Raw genomic sequence first — 19535 nt, forward strand, 5'->3', positions numbered from 1 at the left:
TAAAGAAAAAGGGTTTAATTTTTTGGTTAATGCTACATATTTTAGGCGTTTTATAAAAATATGAAAAATAATTTAGTACTACAAAACAAAATTGTATAACATTGTGCATATTATTAATAATATTCATTGTTGGTAATAAAAAAGACATGAAATGTTCAACTATAAGTAATTTGTGTAAATTTTTTAACTCTTTATTATACTTTATGCATATTATGTATATCTAGCTTAAGTTCTAATCAAATTGGGAACAGTTTATTTATATCCAACTTGCCAACCATTCCAATTGGTCACCAAAATACTGAGACAAAGCAAAAATGTGATAAAGTAGATATGACATACGCTCGTTTAAAAAATTTGTAGACTGTCAAAATTATCAAAGGTTTCAGTCATCGACACAACACGCAACGAAATTCTTTCTTCTTTTCTTAAAATTAATTTAAGTTTCTTGTTAACATTTTTTATATGTGTCTATTTATTTTTCAACTAATATTAACGGATAACGAAAGCGAATATATTTTGCTACGAAAAAATACGTGAATGTCGGTAAAAATCGAAACGAGAACAGTCGGATAACTGCGAAAGCGTGGAAAATTTGCGAAAGTTACTTATAATTTAGTTACCAACAAATATTTGTTAGCCGCTTTGTTAGTGCGTAAAGTTTTCGCTAAATTAACGTGTGCGGATTGAAGTTATAGCCTTATACAATTGGTTTGCCACTTTTAAATAAAACAAAAAGTGGTAAATTGTGTCTTATAAGAAAGCAATAAGAATTGTGGTTTTGAGTTCTTGTGTGGCGGTAAATAAGTGTACGTGTACAACTGTTAATTTAAGTTCTAAACGCCTTAAATTTTACATATTCTACGTCCAAAGCTAACATCAAGCGAAAAAATAATAAAATATATAAATTGTGTAATTTATATGCAAATGGCTAACGATACGTCGAAAAAGTGCTTGTGATTGTTTGTGCTAATGCTGCTCCAAACGGGCAGAAACGTCATACCTTAGTTGGTGACTGAGTACGAGAGCGCAACAAGTCCAATTGTGGGTTGAATGTGCCTAGTAGCTAACGTGAAAGGTGGCCGATAGCAAAAGAAAACGTCAACTGCTACAGTGTGAAAAAGCAACGACTATAAAGAAAAAACAAAATAACATAACTCCAGCTGCGACGCTGACTGCGCTACCGACGCAACGAAGTAACGTAGAGCAACAAAGTGCTCGTGTAAAGCAATACTAATTAGTAGATGATAATGCCGCTGAAATTTTTGAAAAAGTGTCGTCAATATAACGTGACATCGAAGAGCTTGTTTGTCATCTCAGTGCATCATTTATTAGGTGAGTTTTTTATATTTTATTTTTGTAGTTATTTATGTTCTCGTACGTACATAATAAATCTTTGTGGGGGTGTCAACCAAATGCACACATATAGCTATGCATAATCCGTTTAAAACGTTTCAAAAATAATCTCTAAAGCTTTATATGTGTACACTATTTTACAAGTAACTACATACATGCTTGTTGAAAGGATTTTTTCTTGCTATTCAACTGCTGATAAAACACAATTTCACGTAACTCGTAAAAATCATATAAAAATTCTTTGCCTTTATTTGGCGAAAGCAAGTGGCTTAAGTGTTGACGATTGATTGAAAGGTGTGCGATAAATATTGATACATATGTACATACATATACGTGTGTACATTCGCATGTGTTTTTATTCCAATTGGATGATACATGCTCATACGCCCCTTTTGTAGTTTAACGTCAATACGCTGTCGACGCGACGCAATGCTTACGCCGATGCACAAGTGTCTCTATTAATACATCATTTACACATTTTACGTATATAAATTGTACTTTATTTACATCATTCATATTCAGAATGATTCAATATGCATAAATAGTAAATATAATATTTAAATTAAGCTGCTTAGAAGCCACAATTTGTATTATTTTATAATAAATACTAAATATATGTACATATAAAGGGGTTTTCAATAAGTGCGCTAAAAAGTTTAAATAAAAATAGTTTGGGATATCAGTGAAATTCCTTATTCCTGTGAAAAGTACATTCGTTGCAATCATGTATGGAATTCGATTTTCCATTGCATGGCAACCAAAGGCACACTTGGAAATAGTCTAACGGCGTCAAATCACTTGTTCGAAGGTTCCAATTTACTGGGCCATTTCGTGAGTTAACATGTTCACCAAACTTGGTTTTCAATAAATCGATTGTGACATTCGCTATGTGGCTTCTGGCGACGTCCTGTTGGAACCACATCATGTCCATGACCATATCATCAAATTCGGGTCAAAAATATTCCGTTATCGTGCCGCCCTTGATCATCAGGGAAGAAATACGGCCCAATGACGCCGGCGGCCGCAGCAAACCGTAATTGTTTCGGGATACAATGCTGACTCATGGAGTTCATGTGGATTGCTGCCTGACCAATAAAGCATTTTTGCTTATTGACGAAGCCCCTCAGCCAGAAATTGGTCTCATCGTGGGAAACGATTTTTCGATGAAAATCTGAATCATTGCTCAACCCAATTCACGACAAGCGGCTTCAGTTTTTGCCCAATTTGATCTTGTAATGATATTGGTCAAGATCTTTTTGCAAAATTCATCACAACGACGTCACAGATATGCCCAACGCTTGAGGAAGACGTATGAGAAACTGATTTTATTCACTGGCAAGGGAACATTTTGTACTATGCCTGTGGGTTTAAATTTTATCCACTAGACGCCCAATTGTTGATTTGACATGATTATTATGTCGACCATAAATTGGACGTAGCACTCTTTAAGTTGAGGCCACTGACTCCGAATTTCGGTAGTAAATTTTAATAATTTCGACTCGTTGTTGGATCGTATATCTTTCCATGATGAAATGGCAAACCTTACTGCAGAGAAATGTCAAAAGAGCGGGGATAAATATGGCATCGTTTGCTGTCCCTATCGTTCTACTTTTGTAACCCTATTGAAAAAAACTTTTATATATCTCTCCTTTTATATTAAAATTATTTATTTGTTTTTATATCTGCACCCACATTATTTCTCGGTTTCATTAAAACTACGCTCTCAATTCTCTTTGCGCTTATATTTTTACAACAATTTGTTTTTCTGCAGCATTCCACTTCAACTATTCTCTGTTTTATAACTCTTTTCGTCACATCTAGTTAAGCATACCCATATGCATAATAAAAATAAGTACCATCTTATACTGTTTGATGTTATAACACCAATACACAATAGCAGTTGTATTTATTTGAATTGTTTGTTATTGTATTTTGCACGTTCATTTAACGCTGTATGCATTTTATTTGCTAATCAATTTAAGATAAAAATTGTTTTATGCTCCCACTTTCTCAGCGAAGTTTATTATTAGGTTTATTCGTGCTGTGGTGTTCTGTCTTCATTAACGCCATTGTAGGCGCCGTCAACTGCGGATGTTGACGTCAACTGTGACGCTGACATTCGTCGTTTAGGTCTGCTGCACGCAATTGTTATTCAGTTATTAACAGCAACATGGTTAATTCAGTTATTGAGGTGTGTGTTGCTTGGTTTCGTACGCATGTATTATTATTATTGATAAGACAACGAAAATTCCTTTATCGTTTTAATTGTTATGTATTTAGTTTATTATCTACCCAAGTATGCGTGTTTATGTGCGCGTTAGTGCGTAGCGCCACTTGTTTGGCAAATTGTGTTATATTTTTTGGCACGTTGATTTTATAGGTTTTGAGTTTTATTGTTTTTCTTGACATTATTTCAAGCTGGCTTTATGTTTTTTTCATGAGTACTGTTGGTAGTTCTTAAATTACAGCTTACTTGTAATTACTTAGGTTAAGATGTTCAAGTTAATCCCAAGTTAACCTTTTTTGATTTACTCTCACGGATTCTTTTCCGGCCAAGAACTGTCAAGGTGCTATATAGGATCCCTTAAAGATATTTTAGTTCGATATTTTGAGAGTCAGGCCGCTCAAGTATTGATAGTTTGGAAGCATTAGTTAAAAAAATATTTTCCAAATTTCCTTGCTGCTACAAAAATTGTATGTCCGAGTATTTTTAAACTTAAAACTTAAAAATATCTCTTGCTTCCCAAAATTCTTCACTAAATTGAAATAATTTACAAGTCTTCTAACGAATATTTGCAGTTATCTTGCACACGCTTGGAATTCGCGTAAAGCACTTGATAAGAACCGTAATAAAATTGTGTGCGTGTGTACATGTTGATGATTAAGCTGCAAGCAAAATGGCTTTAAGCCCTATTAATAACCAATTTGATATCAAAACACAAAATCTAATAATCTTTGCGTGTGTTATTTCAATGAATTTATGGCCCACAACTTGTTTCCTAACTTTATTATTACCTTCCGCTATTTCCTGTCTGTGTACTTAAGTTTGTTTTTTTCATTTTCTTATGAAGTAAACAAGTGTCTTAACTTATCTTTAATTTGTTATTTAATTCATAATGTTAACATATTACACTCTTATCTTGCCGTTTCTCTTTCTACTAATCTAAATTTTTATGCACCAATAGCAATTCACCATATATGTCTAATTAAAATTCTAATATTTATTTTTATTATATTTATTAGCTAGTAATTTAATTTATTCATTGTTCGCTACATTTGGCAATGCGTTTTTGCCAACATTTATTCATAAATATATTTTTGAATATCTTGCGCTTTCAGTGGGTATTCTTTTGAAATTTATTTTTACCTTTAATAAATGACGCTTTACACTGTGTGTCACAAAGAGGTTCACTAAATGCTGTTTTTTTTTAGAGTGCATGTTCCGTCTCTTCCACTCCTTTTTGGCGAACCGAATAAGCAACTGGTATAAGATATACAATTATTTTTTGCGAGCCTAGACATCGTCGCTTACTTGTTGGCATCGACCAAAGACGCTGCCCCACAGGAAATAGTCTAATTCGGGCCAATAATATTCAGTTATCATTGTGCGGTAGCGACTCCCATTCAAAGTAACGCTATGCGTATGCTTCTTAGAGCATCAGCATACCTGCGCTGGCTGTCTGCTACCCGCGTTGGCTTCTGGACCTGAGCATGCCCACTCTTTGCATTAACCGATTGGAATTGGGCATCTCTTGCGGTGATACATGTCTGCTGTTTCCGTTCCCAGCTCTGTCCACTCAGAGGAACGCCTCTCATGGGGTGAGACAGCCGCTGGAGACATCTTGCTGTCCCTTCTAACTCTGCCAAGAACAAGCTCCTTTGCTGCTTCAGGCGATTTTCCCACTTCAAGATGCCTTAGGTACCACTTCACCGTAGCACCACTCATGCCAAACCTGCGTAGGTCAACAGCGCCACCCTGGCATTTCGACGTCCCTCCCACAGCCGACGTCAGATGCCCCATGTAGTACCCATAGGAGCTAGCACGACGATTAGAAGGCTGGCTGAGAGCGACTAAGCCAAGACTGAGCCACGTCAAGGTTCCTGCCATTCGCATTTCAAATGAAATTTTTAAATACAGTGGAACTCGAAGATCTCTATAACTCGAACTTTGGAATTGGCAATAGCGTTTAGAAATCAAATTTCTCAAAAATTTCCTGCCATAACTTGAACTTCTATAACTCGAACTCTTGAATTGACAATAGAAGTAAAATTTATAACTAAGTGATCACATCAGTCCCAATTTGTACTATATGAGCTCATTACTCACAACGAAAAGATAATCTCGATATTTTATAATGATTTCAAATTGTTTTGCCATTTTAGGCAGTCATTTCCCGTTACCATTTTTGTGTCGTCAAGTGTTATAGCGTTTATTTGCATAAATAATCTGTATCTTTATTTTTGCGCCACACATTGTTTGTCGTCACATTTGTTTATTTTTTCTTTCCTCTTTTTTTGTTGATTTTGGTGCTATTTAGATTTCGTGATTAATAATTTTTATCTTATATGTACAGTTCTAAAACGCTGTACACCTAAATACCACAATGTCTTTCATAAAACTGACTACATCTGTGTGACAAGAAAAGGTTAGGCATTATTACACAAGGTTTTAAATTCCCAAAGTTATAGCTGCTTGTGTTGTCCCAGTTCATTGAAAAGGTACTTGCGGTGATAATCATAAGTCCGGAGATTCATCTAAAATCAATCGGATAAAAAAATAGTTTTATAAATAGATAAACCTGGGCCTGATCTTTGTTTTTTTCTTCAAAAATTAACAAAATGGCGGCCTCAGGAATTTTTTTTTAGATTTTCGGGAACAGTTAATTGGTCTAAAAAAATCAAAATTTTTGAAAAAAAGAAAAATCTTCATCAGGCCTGGGATTATTATGTATTCTAAAAGCAGTTCATTGAAATCTACTGAGCTGTTTTCGAGTTACAGTTATCTGTCACCGGTTCAAAAAACATAGTTTTGAGAAAAACGTATTTAAAGTTTCACCTAAACGTATTCGATTGACCGAGTGCTCTTTATTATTTGTCGAATAACTCAAAAAGTAATTATCGGATCAACTTCAAATTGTCAGAGAATGTTTTTAAAATATTATACTTAACAAAAATGCAAAAAAACAAAAAAAAAATATTTTTAATCCTGACTACCCCCCTTAACCCCTTAAAATAAAATACTTATATTAAATATATTTATAAATTAAATAAAAGTAAAAAAATACATTACATAACAATCATCTTTATATATTTTTTTTATTTTTATTTTTATTATTTAATTTTTTTATATTTTTTTTATTATTTTTTAATTTTTGTTTTTATTATTTTAATTTCTTATATATTTTTTTTATTATTTTTAAATTGTTGCTTTTTATTTTTTTATAATTTTTCACTTTGTCATAGACCATTAAAAGAATTGCGCTTAAACAATTTTCTAATAATTTTGCACACCCATATTTATTCAGTATCATTCGTCTTTGCTTTGGAACTTTGCTCATTGGTATGCAATGATAATTTTGCCGTCAACTTTTTATTGCTCTAACATTCTTTTATATAAAAATTCAGTTCTCTATTTTCAGTATATGTATGTATAATTTGTTTATTTGCCAATAACCGTCAGCAATTGTTTTAGTATTTATGGAATATTAACAACATTTATTTTATTTTTTTTCGATTTTGGTTATGACAATTATTGTTATAAACAAAACGCGAAAGAATGACAGTGGCGCAACAACAGCGTGGAATGACAGACAATTCACGCAACAGCTGTCGTGCTTTGGTCGACCTATAAAAATATATCTATGACTGTGGTTAGTTATAAACGATTCGATTAGAGTTAAAAGAAAACCTTTTTTTGTTTAATTGTACACTTTTAATTGAATTTAAATTATATTATATTTAATTAGTGTTAATATCATATATGATCTCTATATATAGTCTTTGTTTGTGTACAACTTGGTAATCGTTATTCACTGCTAATCGATTTATTGAAAATTCTTAATTCGAATTACGGCATTTTCATTGCAATTTCCATTTCTGTTGTTTCTATCAGCTGCGAATTTAATTGAAATCACCTTCAGCAATCCATCTGTCAGTAAAAATGCATTAAAAGCTATTAGGCAGTTGTGATGAGTTGTGTTTATTCATTTATTACTATGGAATGTTTTCCAGGAATTTTCAAAATTTTTTCAAATCATTATGAAATTCTGAAGTTATGATTTTAACCTTTGACCTATTCAATGAAACGCGTCATTCTTCTCCCTCGGCGCCAGTTGGAACTCCTAAGTGTAACCAGGTCGCTATTCACCTGATCTTAACTACGGAGTGTAGGTCTTCCTCTTCCTCTGCTTCCATCAACTGGTACAGCTCATCGTATTCACCGCTGCCAATGTTCAAAGGACCATATATCTTCCGCATAACCAGCGGTATAGAGTTATCTCCTTTTCGTGATGTCAAAAGCAGCTTTAAAATCGACAAAGAGATGGTGTGTGTCGATCCTTTTTTCACAAGTCTTTTACAAGATTATGGATATGAAGATATGGTCAGTTGTAGATTTTCCAGGTCTAATGCCACACTGATAAGGTCCAATCACTTTGTTGAGGAGATTTATCCCACGGTAATTGGCCCATATTGTCGGGTCTCTCTTTTTGTGAATTGGGCAGAGCCCACGTAGATTCCTATCGTCGGTCATGCTTTCGTCCGTCCATATTCTGCAAATTGTATTCGTATTTGAATATCTCGGCCGGCAATCAATCAGACCCCGCCCCTCTGTTGTTTCTCAAGCGGGTAATTGCTATTCCAATTTCTTCGAGGTGGTATGGCAATAGAACATATGTTCCATGGTCATCGGATGGGGAATCGGGTCCGCCATCTTCAAGTGTTGTACTTTCACTGCCATTCAGCAGGTGGGAGAAGTGCTCAGTATACTCTGGGCATCAAGCGCTAGATCATCTCTGGGCGTCCTACATGAGAAATAAATAAGAATTTTCTTTAATTCTCAACATTTTTTTAATTTCTTACTTCGCAGAAACCTCCACAACAGTCGATTGTACGATCAGTTCAGAGAGTAAGGGCCAAGAGTGTTTAGACAATGTCTGCCAGCGACTAAATCTACAAAAACCCGAATTTTTCGGTCTACGCTATGTGGTGAAGGGTAAAGAGGATGAAATGAAATGGGTGGATTTAGAACGCTCTCTCAGCAGACAGCTAGAAAAATATGCAGCGAGTACGAAAATATATTTACGTGTACGTCATTATGTCGATCCATTGCGCAGTGATGACCTGATACGTTCCTATTACTTTCTGCAATTGAAAAGTGATATTTATGAGGGCAAAATTATCTGCGATATACGCACTGCCATACTGCTAGCGCTGTACTGCCGACAAGCCGAATACGATAGTCATCAAAGTGACAAACAAACAAAGGATAATCTTAAGAAGTCGCTGGTGTTGCCGAAGAATTTACAAGGTAGGTGCAGCAGTTAATCATAGATTTTGCTTTATTTCATTTCATTTTGTGTAAATATTTTCTAGGACTCGCCAACGATGACAATCTGCTCGACAGTCTCATTATGGAAGTGTTACAGCAGAACGCCGGCATACAGCATCTGCAGCAATCCAAGGCCGAAGAGATGTACATACAATGTTGTCAGCAATTGGATGGCTACGGTGAGGAGCGTTTCCCCGCAAAAGACACACTGGGTAACGATCTGCTGCTCGGGCTAGCTATAAACGGCATGGTTGTGATGGCTGACAATGGGCGTCAATATTTCCCCTGGAAAGAGTCACAAACGGTGTCCATTGACAAGCGTACCATTAAAATCGAACAAAACAAAACGGATGGCTCGATTGTGGGCTCATTCATTTTTCCAGATGCCGAAACGGCACGTTACTTTTGGAAATTGTGTATAACACAGCATAAATTCTTTAAACGCTATATAGATGAGGAAGCGGCGTCATCTGTGGGCGATACGGAGAGCGCGAATGACAATTCGATGAGCGTAACTGGTGGTGGTGTGTTAGCTGGCGGTATGGATGCCTATGCTTATGGCGACTTTAATGATTCACGTGAAGATTTACTATTGGAGCAACAACAACGTGCCATTTACAATCCGAATGCGTTAACGAGCGGCGGCGTTGGTGGTGGTGTCGGTATTGGTGGCGCACTATCAGCGGTTAATCCAGAATTCATGTCAGCGCCCGCCTTACATCACGGCTTACTCGCCTCCACAAACGCGTCCAATGCTTTAATGTCATCGAACATATCGCTAGCGGCCAGTCATCAGTCTGGTGGCGGTCCGAATGGCGCTATGCATTCGCATAGTGTGGGTGCTATAGCGCCCGGTTGGCTGGCTAAAGTGAGTCATACATACATACATCTATACAGTTTTGTGTATTTTCAATAAATATTTCTTTATTACTTAATTGTATTTGTAGGAGTATGGTCACGATTACGCATCGACGCAGCACTTATCGAATAGCATGTTGGATACACGCTTGCAGCAAAGCAGCTCCTGTCTGGATCTAAGCAATAACAATGGCAATAATATCGGCATTGGTGGCAGCGCATTCCACAGTAGCAGCAATAATATTGTGCATGGACATTTGGGTGGCAGCGTCACGAACAACGGCAGCACTGTCGCATTGCACGGTGTGGACGCGCACGAGCGTGAACGACTGAAGGCAATGTTGCCCACATATCGCCCAGCGCCCGACTATGAAACTGCCGTACAGTTGAAATATCATACACCATCCAGCGAATTACATCATCCGCAAATGAACAGTTATGCCAACTATCAACCGCAGTTGACAGCAAGCGCGTCCGCTGTCGCTATGGCTGGCACGCCTGCCGCTAGTGGCGCTATCTATTATGCCGGCTCGCAGCCTGACGTACACAATGCGGCCGCCATTTACGGTGAAGGTGTGTTGCTAAGTCAATTAGCGCCGCACCGTTACCCCGATGTGGCGCAACCAGCGGCCGCCATGCATGCGCAGCATCATCATCTAACAGCGGCGGGCGTAACAATGGCGCCGGGTGGCCATAGCAATAGTGTGAGTGGTGGTGGTGCATATATTGATTTGGGACATCGCCTGCAAATGGTGCGCAGTAAGCCACCGCCACCGTACCCGGTGAACCGCTTGAATTCGTCGTCCACACCCGATTTGGCGGTCGCTTCACATCGGCCGCTCATGGGTTTTCGCTCGTATGTGTCGGGTTCATCACCAGATCTGGTGTCAAATCGTAATTTACCCAATGCGCAGTATCCGTATGTGCATAGCAGTAGCGTCGGCGCAGCGCAAGCAGTGGGCGGTGTTGCCGCTGCCAATCATGCGCTGATACATCCTCATTCCGCTTACATGAGTGGTGGGCATATAGGGCATTCACAACCATATTTGCCGCATGGTACTTTTGAAAACTTAAATATGATTGAGGAACAACCGTCCATATTGTCGCAACTGCGGCAGGATTGCCTCTTTTTGCCGCCCAGCTATGCAGAACAAAATGCGCTAAGTAACAACGCCAGCAACGCTAACAACATGTACCGTCAAACATCGCCACCGGTGCAAGCGCAGCATCAAGCGCCACTGCCACAAGTGCCACAGTCACAAGCACACCATCAGCAGCAGTTGCAAGCGAACGCCTCCAACGCTTCATTGCAACGCAACACTTTAAACGGTTCGGTCGAACCGATTTATGAGAATGTGCCACATGCGCGTTACATTGCTGCAGAGCCAGTAGTGGTGCAAAGGAATATGGAGCAACGCTCCTCCGGCTCTTCGGCAACCAGTGAAGCAATGCGCAATCGTACAGCTTCAATACAATCGGCGCCGGGCGGTACGCATACGCAGCCGCAACAACAAATGCCGCCGGTGCCTGCAGTGCGGCATCATCATCATCAACAGCACCAGCAACAGCAACAACAGCTGCAACAGCAACAACAACAAGCGCTACAACAACAGCAACAAGCGCTGCTGCAACAACAGCAGGCACATGCGCAGCAGCAACAAGCTGAAGCAGAAGCGGCAGCGGCGGCTGCCGCAGCAGCTGCTGCTCTCAATATGCATAAATACGCTGAGCGTGCTGCTAGCACTGAACTGCAATTCTTAGAGCCAACGCCGCCGCAACGCGCTGTACGCGCAGCCTCTGCAGCACCGGCCGTTGGCCATAATAGCAGTAGCAATCAACAACCTATGATGCAAACGCCGCCACCAAGACAGCATCATAACGCGCATAAGACCGCACAGCTAATGCAGAGCACAGCGTCCGTCGCCTCTTCTGTAGACGCAACGGCCGCGTCGCCGACAAATACGGGCGCACGTGCTCACACAACTTCGTCTCTGCACGACGACTCAACCGACTCAATGCTGCATGCAGCGCAGCAACAATTCAGTGCCATGAATATATCTACGATTTCATCTAATGTCTCCGTATCCGCAGCAGCCACAATGAAGCATTCTGCGTCGCATCACCAACATCATCATCATCGCTCACACAACTCATCGTTACTCGACACCACTGCCAATTCCAGCAACACCACCAACAGCTCGAACACCACGAATTCGTCCAACACCACCGGCAAGGAGGGTAAACGCAAAAAGTTATGGCATATTTTGGGGCGCAGTAAAACGCCGGATAAGCAGAAATCCGCCACACTCGGACGGGAGAAGGCCTCCTCTTCGAATGCGGCAAAGACAGCGGCGAAAATAAAACTCGCACAAGACGATCTGAATTTGATGCATCGTTGGTCGACCGGTGTGTCGCGGCTGCAGCCCATTTCCGGACAGTATTCAAAGGATAAACTGGTCAGTAAATAAACAATTTATTTAATATAATTTTTTCTAACCATTCTCCGTAATTTCAGTGCCCCATACTCACTGAGAAATTGAATGATCCGCAACTCTTTATGGAATTCGAAAGTATACCAAAACGTTGCGAAAATGCCAGCTACGACTGGGCGCTAATGGAAGAGAATGCCAAGAAAAATTCCGATCCAAACTTTTTGCCATACGACTATAATCGTGTTAGCATAACGCCGACGTGGGAGAATAAAACGGGCTATGTTAATGCGTCTCGCATATCGGTAAGCAATTAAAAATACAAGATATTAAAATTTGGTAGGTTAGGTTAGGTCAAGCGGTAGATCTCTGCAACTGCAGAGAGTCTCATTTCGATAGATATTCAAATTTGGTAGGATAGGTTAGGTCAAGGGGTAGAACTCCGCAACTGCAGAGAATCTAATTTTGACAGCTCCGACTGTTCATTGTGACACCCAAATACGCCTGACGGATCGCCAAGACCCATATGATTCGACAAAGTCCTTGGACTCTGTTAAAAAAATGTTAAGTAGACTAATGTCGATTCCAAACACTTTGCTGGGTGCGCCGACTAAGGTACTAGGTTAATGGACATTGAAGGAGAAAGCGCTTCGCCTTCTTCAAAGTAATTTAGGCAACTACCGTCTGGCTTGATCCCTAACCTCAGCGCATGTGTGCTTATTAGACAGTGACCAGTAAGCACACCAATAAAAGCGGAGAGATGAGCTTTCCTAAGCGAAAGCAGCAGGTCAGAAATACCTCGTTACTGCACAGGTGCTGGTTGTTGTGTAGCGTTTGGCGAGCTCAATCGAAGTCAGCGAGTGCAGCGCTCTAGCACAAGTGGACTACGGACTACCCACCCGATTCCACACCAACGTCAATGTTGCTAGGGTACCCTCTCTTGCATGCTTTGCAGTTTCCAGCGATTCCGCGGTGACCTGGTAACCACACAAGTCTAATTACAAAGTAGTTCAAAGCTGCTGATAAGGATGTTACACACTTCTTTACTACCTTAGAGCGTACTGTCATTGAATCCAAGGCCAGTATTGCTGCTCTGCAATAAAGGCCGTTACACAGAGCATTCAGAGCGCCTTTAGCGGGTTTAGAGTTCAATAGACACCCATATCCGAACAATACATTCCCCATCGGGACACTAGAAATCATCATATAGTAGCATAACTATTTTTATATTGTTTTCATATCGCGAAGCTAAAAAATATATTTTATAATTGCGTCTAAAACTGTGCTTTGAAAACTGTATGTTCCTACTTTTAATTATTTATTTAATCTACTTTCTCATTCCAGGCCACAGTTGGCACCAATCAACGCTTCTATATAATTGCACAATCACCACAGGACAAGTTGACCACTAACATTTTCTGGCAATGTGTCTGGGAAGCAGACGTTTATTTGATTGTAAAGCTATCGGAGGGACTGAATTACATGCCACCGAATAGCAATCAGCGGCTCGAGTTTGATCAAGTGAGTTTGGTTAAAATACTATTATGCTTCACTTTCTCACCACACTCTTTTTCACACATCCACTCTTCTTACAGTTCCAAGTATACCAGGAATTCTCACAAACCACAGATCGTTGCATTACCAGCAAGTTGCGTCTCTTTCACATACCATCGCGTCGTTATCGCTCCGTTTGGCATTTGAACTACACCAATTGGGGTGAACAAAACTGCCCGTTGGAGGTGAATCACTTTTTGGATTTTCTCGAAGAGCTTAACTCTGTGCGTATGGCTTCGGCAAATGAAGTGCCACCGGGTCATAATACAAATCCACCAGTGCTGATACATTGTCTCGAGGGTGGTGGACGCTCGGGCGTTACGTTGACCGCTGATTTGTTACTCTATACGCTGGATCATAATGAGGTGGGTTTTGGTGGAATTCACTCTACATTTAAGTGGTTAGGGAGAAACTCGAAAAAATGTGAATTTTCAGTATTTTTTTTTTTGCTTTTTAATCATGTTATTTTACAAAAGTAATAATATGGCATTATTACACAATAATCTTACTTGAAATCACGAAAATTTGAAAAAGAAATTTGTAATTTCCAAAGTTATAGCTGTTTGTGTAGACCCAGTTTCAAAAATGGTGCTTGCGATGACAATCATAAGTCCTTGGTGATTCTTCTAAAATCATTCGGACAAGAAAAATTAGTTTTATAAATAGATAATTCTCGGGCTGATCGAAGCTTTTTTGTATTTTTTCAAGAGTTAACTTAATCCCGGCTTCCGGAATTTTTTTTTTCTAATTTTTTGGGAAAAAATCAAAATCTTAGCAAATCGAAATTTTGAAAAAAAAAACAAAAATCTTCCATCAGGCCCAGGATTATTATGTATTCTAAAAGCAGTTCATTAAAATCTTCTGATCGGTTTTCGAGTTACAGTTCAAAAAACATAGTTTTGAAAAAAAAAACGCATTTAAAGTTTCACCGGAGCGTTTTGGAGTGCCCGAGCGCCATTTGCTATTGATTGAATAACTAGAAAAGCAATTATCGGATCAACTTCAAATATACAGAGAATATTTTTAAGACATTATATTTAACGAAAATGCAAAAACCAAAAAATTGATTTTTTGAAAATCTTGAAATTTAAAAATTCCGAAAACTCAGCCGTTGGCACCTCATCTCCCATGACGTGTCCAAAAAATCATAACTCATTATTGGTGAATCCAAAATCAATAAAACAAAAATATTTCGATAGTATATGGGTAAATCTAAGGATAAAAAAAATATTGAAATTTGAATTTTTAACCAAAAAAATAACTGTTTTGGTAAAGTTTTGGCATTTATTGGGTCAAAAAAAAAAGTTATAATAACTATATGAAAAAATCCTACGTTCATTAACTAGATAATGTTCTTCCGAAGATGTGTGGAAAATTTTAACCAAATCGCTTCATAACTTTTTGAGTTATCGTACCCACGGACTTGAAAAATTGAGTTTTGAGATAAATGGGTTTGAAGTTTACATTTGTACTGACGTGGTCTGATGTATGAAACTTTCAAAGGATATAGCTCTTAGAATATTACTCGGATTGATTTGATATTTTTGGATAATATTTTAAACATATTGCAATATTTAATTAGTCTATACATTTCTTTTAAAATTTTGAAATTTTGAAACCCACCTAACCCTTTAATGCTAATATATATTTAAAATATAGTTTAATACAAATTTGCATTGTTTTTCTTTTACAGGATTTGGATATACCACGCGTTATAGGTCAACTACGTGATCAGCGTGATAGCATAATACCGTCCTTAGCGCAGTATAAATTTATTTATAGTCTACTCATAACATATTTAAAGCGTACGCGTTTAATTTGAGCGCCAATATGTGCCTTATATGTAATACAAAACCTAAAACCCTCCAAAACACACACAAAAAATCACTCCCCACACACACTTGTGGCCATTATTACGAAATTTAAGCGATTCTAAATCGCATTAGTTTTAAAACAAAAAGCTAACGAAAAAAAAAACTTTTTTTTTTTAATTTACAGTTAAGCCCGTTAAGCTTAAGCAACAAACGATATTTATATTTATACAAAAAAAAAAAGAAATACGCAAATGTAAGCAAAGAAAAGAGAACCGAAACAAAAACAAATTAGAACACAATGTGAACGAACAATTAAGTATATGCGATAAAGTAATAATATTTTAAGTAACATTGTATACAATACACATTTTTTTATAATATACAAACATGTTATATATATGGTGCTTCCATCTAAAAAAAGTGACTGACCGATAATACACTGCACACCCCTAAAACACATACACACATTATGTCGATAGAATTTTTGTTAAAAAAATGTTGAAATTTTGATAATCAATTGTATTTGGAATTTATAGCTTGTTATTACTGTTTCACTGCAGACGTTAAATTGCGAAACGTGTGTTAATTATAGCATATCACAACATTTTACAAATAATTATATATATAATATACAAATTGATATCATTAAACGCAATCACTTTACACATTTATACAAATTATACGAAACAAATCGCATATCATTGCATTATTTCATACAAAAAAATAAAGAAATATAAATTATGTCTCACATATAAAGTGTTTACTTGTGCGCTTTTAAAAAGCCTAAACAACAACATAATTAACATAAACTTAATTGCAATTGTATGATTTGTGTAATTGTTAAAGTTATATAGTTTTCCATGTATGACGTGTATTTTCTGTATGTATGTATGTACAAATATATATATGTATGTATTTAGTTAGCGTACGTTTAGTTTAAGTGCATTAAGTGCCTGTACACATACGTAGACGAGAAATTTGAAAATATTAAAATTAATTAAGTAAAGCGTTTTTTTTTGTTTTGGCAGCTCATTAGAAAAATTATTGTTTTTTTTTTGTTTTTCAATGAAAAGTTACGTATCATTATAGTCAGTCAGTTTTATATACATATATGTAATTCAAAGCAATATTGTGTTGCGCATACGTCATACATACATACTTATATTATTTAATAAATACAATTTGTAATAGCGAAAAAATACTGGCTTTTTAGTTTTGCAGATGGGTTAGAGCAATTCTTCGGGATATTTGAACATTTACTATTGATTGCGCGGAAATTTACTGAATGAGAGTGATATTACCAAAATTACTGATAAAACTTGGTACATATATTCTTTGGCACTGTGGGAGGCTTGCTATTGCAAATGGGCGAAGTGGGATTATTGTCACGCCCACAAAATAGCGAAAACCAAAACATATAAAGTGTCATATCTAAGCTATGAAAATGAAAATTGGTGTGGAGCATTTCAACTGGGAGGGCATATTTGAATGTAATATTTTTTGAAAACTGGGCGTGGCCTCGCTCCTAAATAAAGTGCTTGTATACACTGGTGGCAAAAATAATAGGGACGCTCTACGTAAATTTGCTTAAAAAATAAAATATAGAAATAAAGGGGGCTATTAATATGTCGGTTGAATGATAAATTAATTATAAATAAATAAGTAATAATTTTGTATTTGGAATTTGAAAATTAAAGGAATAATAATAGAATATGGGCCGCACCCCATGTGTCGACTTTTTTGATTGGAAAATAATGGCGAAACAATACATGAAATGAAAAATATGATGTAAATCGCTTACATCATGGACTACTGTAAAAACAAAGTTATTTAACGGCTTTCTCCACATGAATAACACCCACAATTAGAGGAAGGAAGAACAAAATGTTAGCCCTTTTCAACAAGATGTTGGCATACCACGTCCAGGAATATCCATTTAAAACTTACAATGTCTTGAAAAAATAATCTAATGCTTCAATTCGAATTCGTACGGTCCAGGACTATTTAAAAAAATGATTAGTTGGAAGCAATGCTAGAAGAGTACCCTATTTGAGCAAACTTAATGTACAGCAAAAGCTAACATTTGCGAGTATGCACTTGGTTCACCAAAATTGAAAGGAACATGCGTGGGTCAGACGAAACCAAGGTAAAACGAACCAAACTTGCTAGGATCTTACGGAAAACGTAATAATAGGCGTCTTGAAAAACAATTGTGTAAGCCTACAGACACTATTAAGAGAGTTAAGTCGGCGGTGGTAAGATTATGGCATGCGGATGTTTCTCATAATCTGGTGTCAGAACTATTTCCTGTATAAGAGATGGAATGTGTGCAGTAGACTATGAAACCATACATTGAAGAAGAAACCTCTTGAAAATGGGAGTTTATGCAGGACATCGTCCCAAGCGTTTAATTGGTCACAACTGTAACTCGAAAACCGCACAGTATGTTTTAATAAAATTTCTACAGCTTTTAGAGTACATAATTATTCTGGGCCTGATTAAAGCTTTTTTTTGTAATTTAAATTTTATTAGCCCAATTAACTGTTTATTTTTTTCCGAAAATATAGAAACAAAATTTCCTGAGACCGTCATTTTGTTAATAAAAAAATATTCGATCAGGCCCAGGATTATCTATTTACATACAAAACTAATTTTTCTCCAAGGACTTACGATTGTCACCTCAAAGACCTGTTTTTGGAACTGGGTCAACACAAGCAGCTATAACTCTCGAAATTATATTTTGTTTTCAAATTTTCGTAACTTCAAGTCAAAACATTCTGGAATAATACCATATTATTACTTTTGTAAAATGACATGATCTAATGGCAAAAAAATTACTGAAAATACTAATTTTTTCGTGTCTCTGACTACCCCTAACCCATTAACTCACTAATGAAAATTATCAGAAACACTCAATTTTCCAAAAAAGCTGTACTCATACTTAAAAATAAAATGAAAATGAACGTGGCGTCGTCCATTTTTGGTTCAATTTTGAATTTAATCTGATTCGTTCACTTTATAATATATACATCAGGAACCAATAAAGATAGTGAAATAAAACTTTACACAAATACTGTATTTGTACTGGCATCACTCATTTAAAAGTTGTCGAAATCGGACCATAACTTTTCAATGCCTCGGATATCGAACATGAAGAACTCAGTGCCTAAGGGTAATTACTTACTGAAAATATCGGCAAATCTCTCAGGTGTTTTCAGATATTCAGAGGAAATCGTTTTCTTCTAATAGTATGCCTCTGTACCAAAAATGGTTAAAATCGGATCATAACTGCAACTAGCTCCCATTTACCTAATTATAGGATAATCAAAAATACGGTGGGCTTAAACCTTATAAATTGGTTAATGTGTGAGATATCTTTGCAAAATTTAGTAAGCGTATAGTCTTGGATATAGTGTATCCTCGTGGTTCAGAAATTACCTCAGCCCTCATATGCTATATGATGATTTCTATTGTGTTGTAAATTACATCAATAAATTGCGAAATTATAAAATGTTTGGTTACAACCGAACTTAGCCTTTCCTTACTTGTTTTTTTTCTTCTAATAAATACATATATTGTAATAAATGTTGCTTAAACAAACCGTTGATTTGGATTCAAAATCGCTATAGTTTTTATCTTGCCGAATATGAAATCCGATTTGCAGAAAAGGGCGACAAAACGTTTTGGTATGAAGTGTCTAAGTTAGGTCTTCGAAAAAGTAAGAAAATTATATATCGAAAAATATTGGACACTTATAGTATCTGTCATATAAGCTTGATCGAAAAGTTTTACACACCATTAAATTAAGAGGAAAGTGTAGATTATATCCACATTTTGGATTTTTGGTAACTATATGCTGTAATTAATAATAATTTTCTTCGGAGCCGAATACTTCGTTTTTGGAGGCTAACTTCGAAAATCGGAGAATACACTTTTTTTACTTATGACATATGCTCTTGGAAAAAATCAACTTTGTCT

The 19535-nt window shown here is 36.9% G+C and overlaps 1 protein-coding gene across 1 annotated transcript; it reads left to right on the top strand.

The window, feature by feature from the left end:
• Window positions 1-340: 340 nt before the first annotated feature.
• Window positions 341-16285, top strand: LOC105208472 (tyrosine-protein phosphatase non-receptor type 14). Its single transcript, XM_011178330.3, has 8 exons — window positions 341-1332; window positions 8441-8881; window positions 8947-9770; window positions 9850-12216; window positions 12276-12494; window positions 13534-13710; window positions 13785-14108; window positions 15437-16285. The coding sequence occupies exons 1-8, from the start codon at window positions 1242-1244 to the stop codon at window positions 15563-15565; spliced, it is 4572 nt and encodes a 1523-aa protein (XP_011176632.1). The 5' UTR covers window positions 341-1241; the 3' UTR covers window positions 15566-16285.
• The last annotated feature ends 3250 nt before the right edge of the window (window positions 16286-19535 follow it).

The sequence above is a fragment of the Zeugodacus cucurbitae genome, chromosome 3 (assembly GCF_028554725.1).
Source record: "Zeugodacus cucurbitae isolate PBARC_wt_2022May chromosome 3, idZeuCucr1.2, whole genome shotgun sequence".
Classification (NCBI taxonomy): Eukaryota; Metazoa; Arthropoda; class Insecta; order Diptera; family Tephritidae; genus Zeugodacus; species Zeugodacus cucurbitae.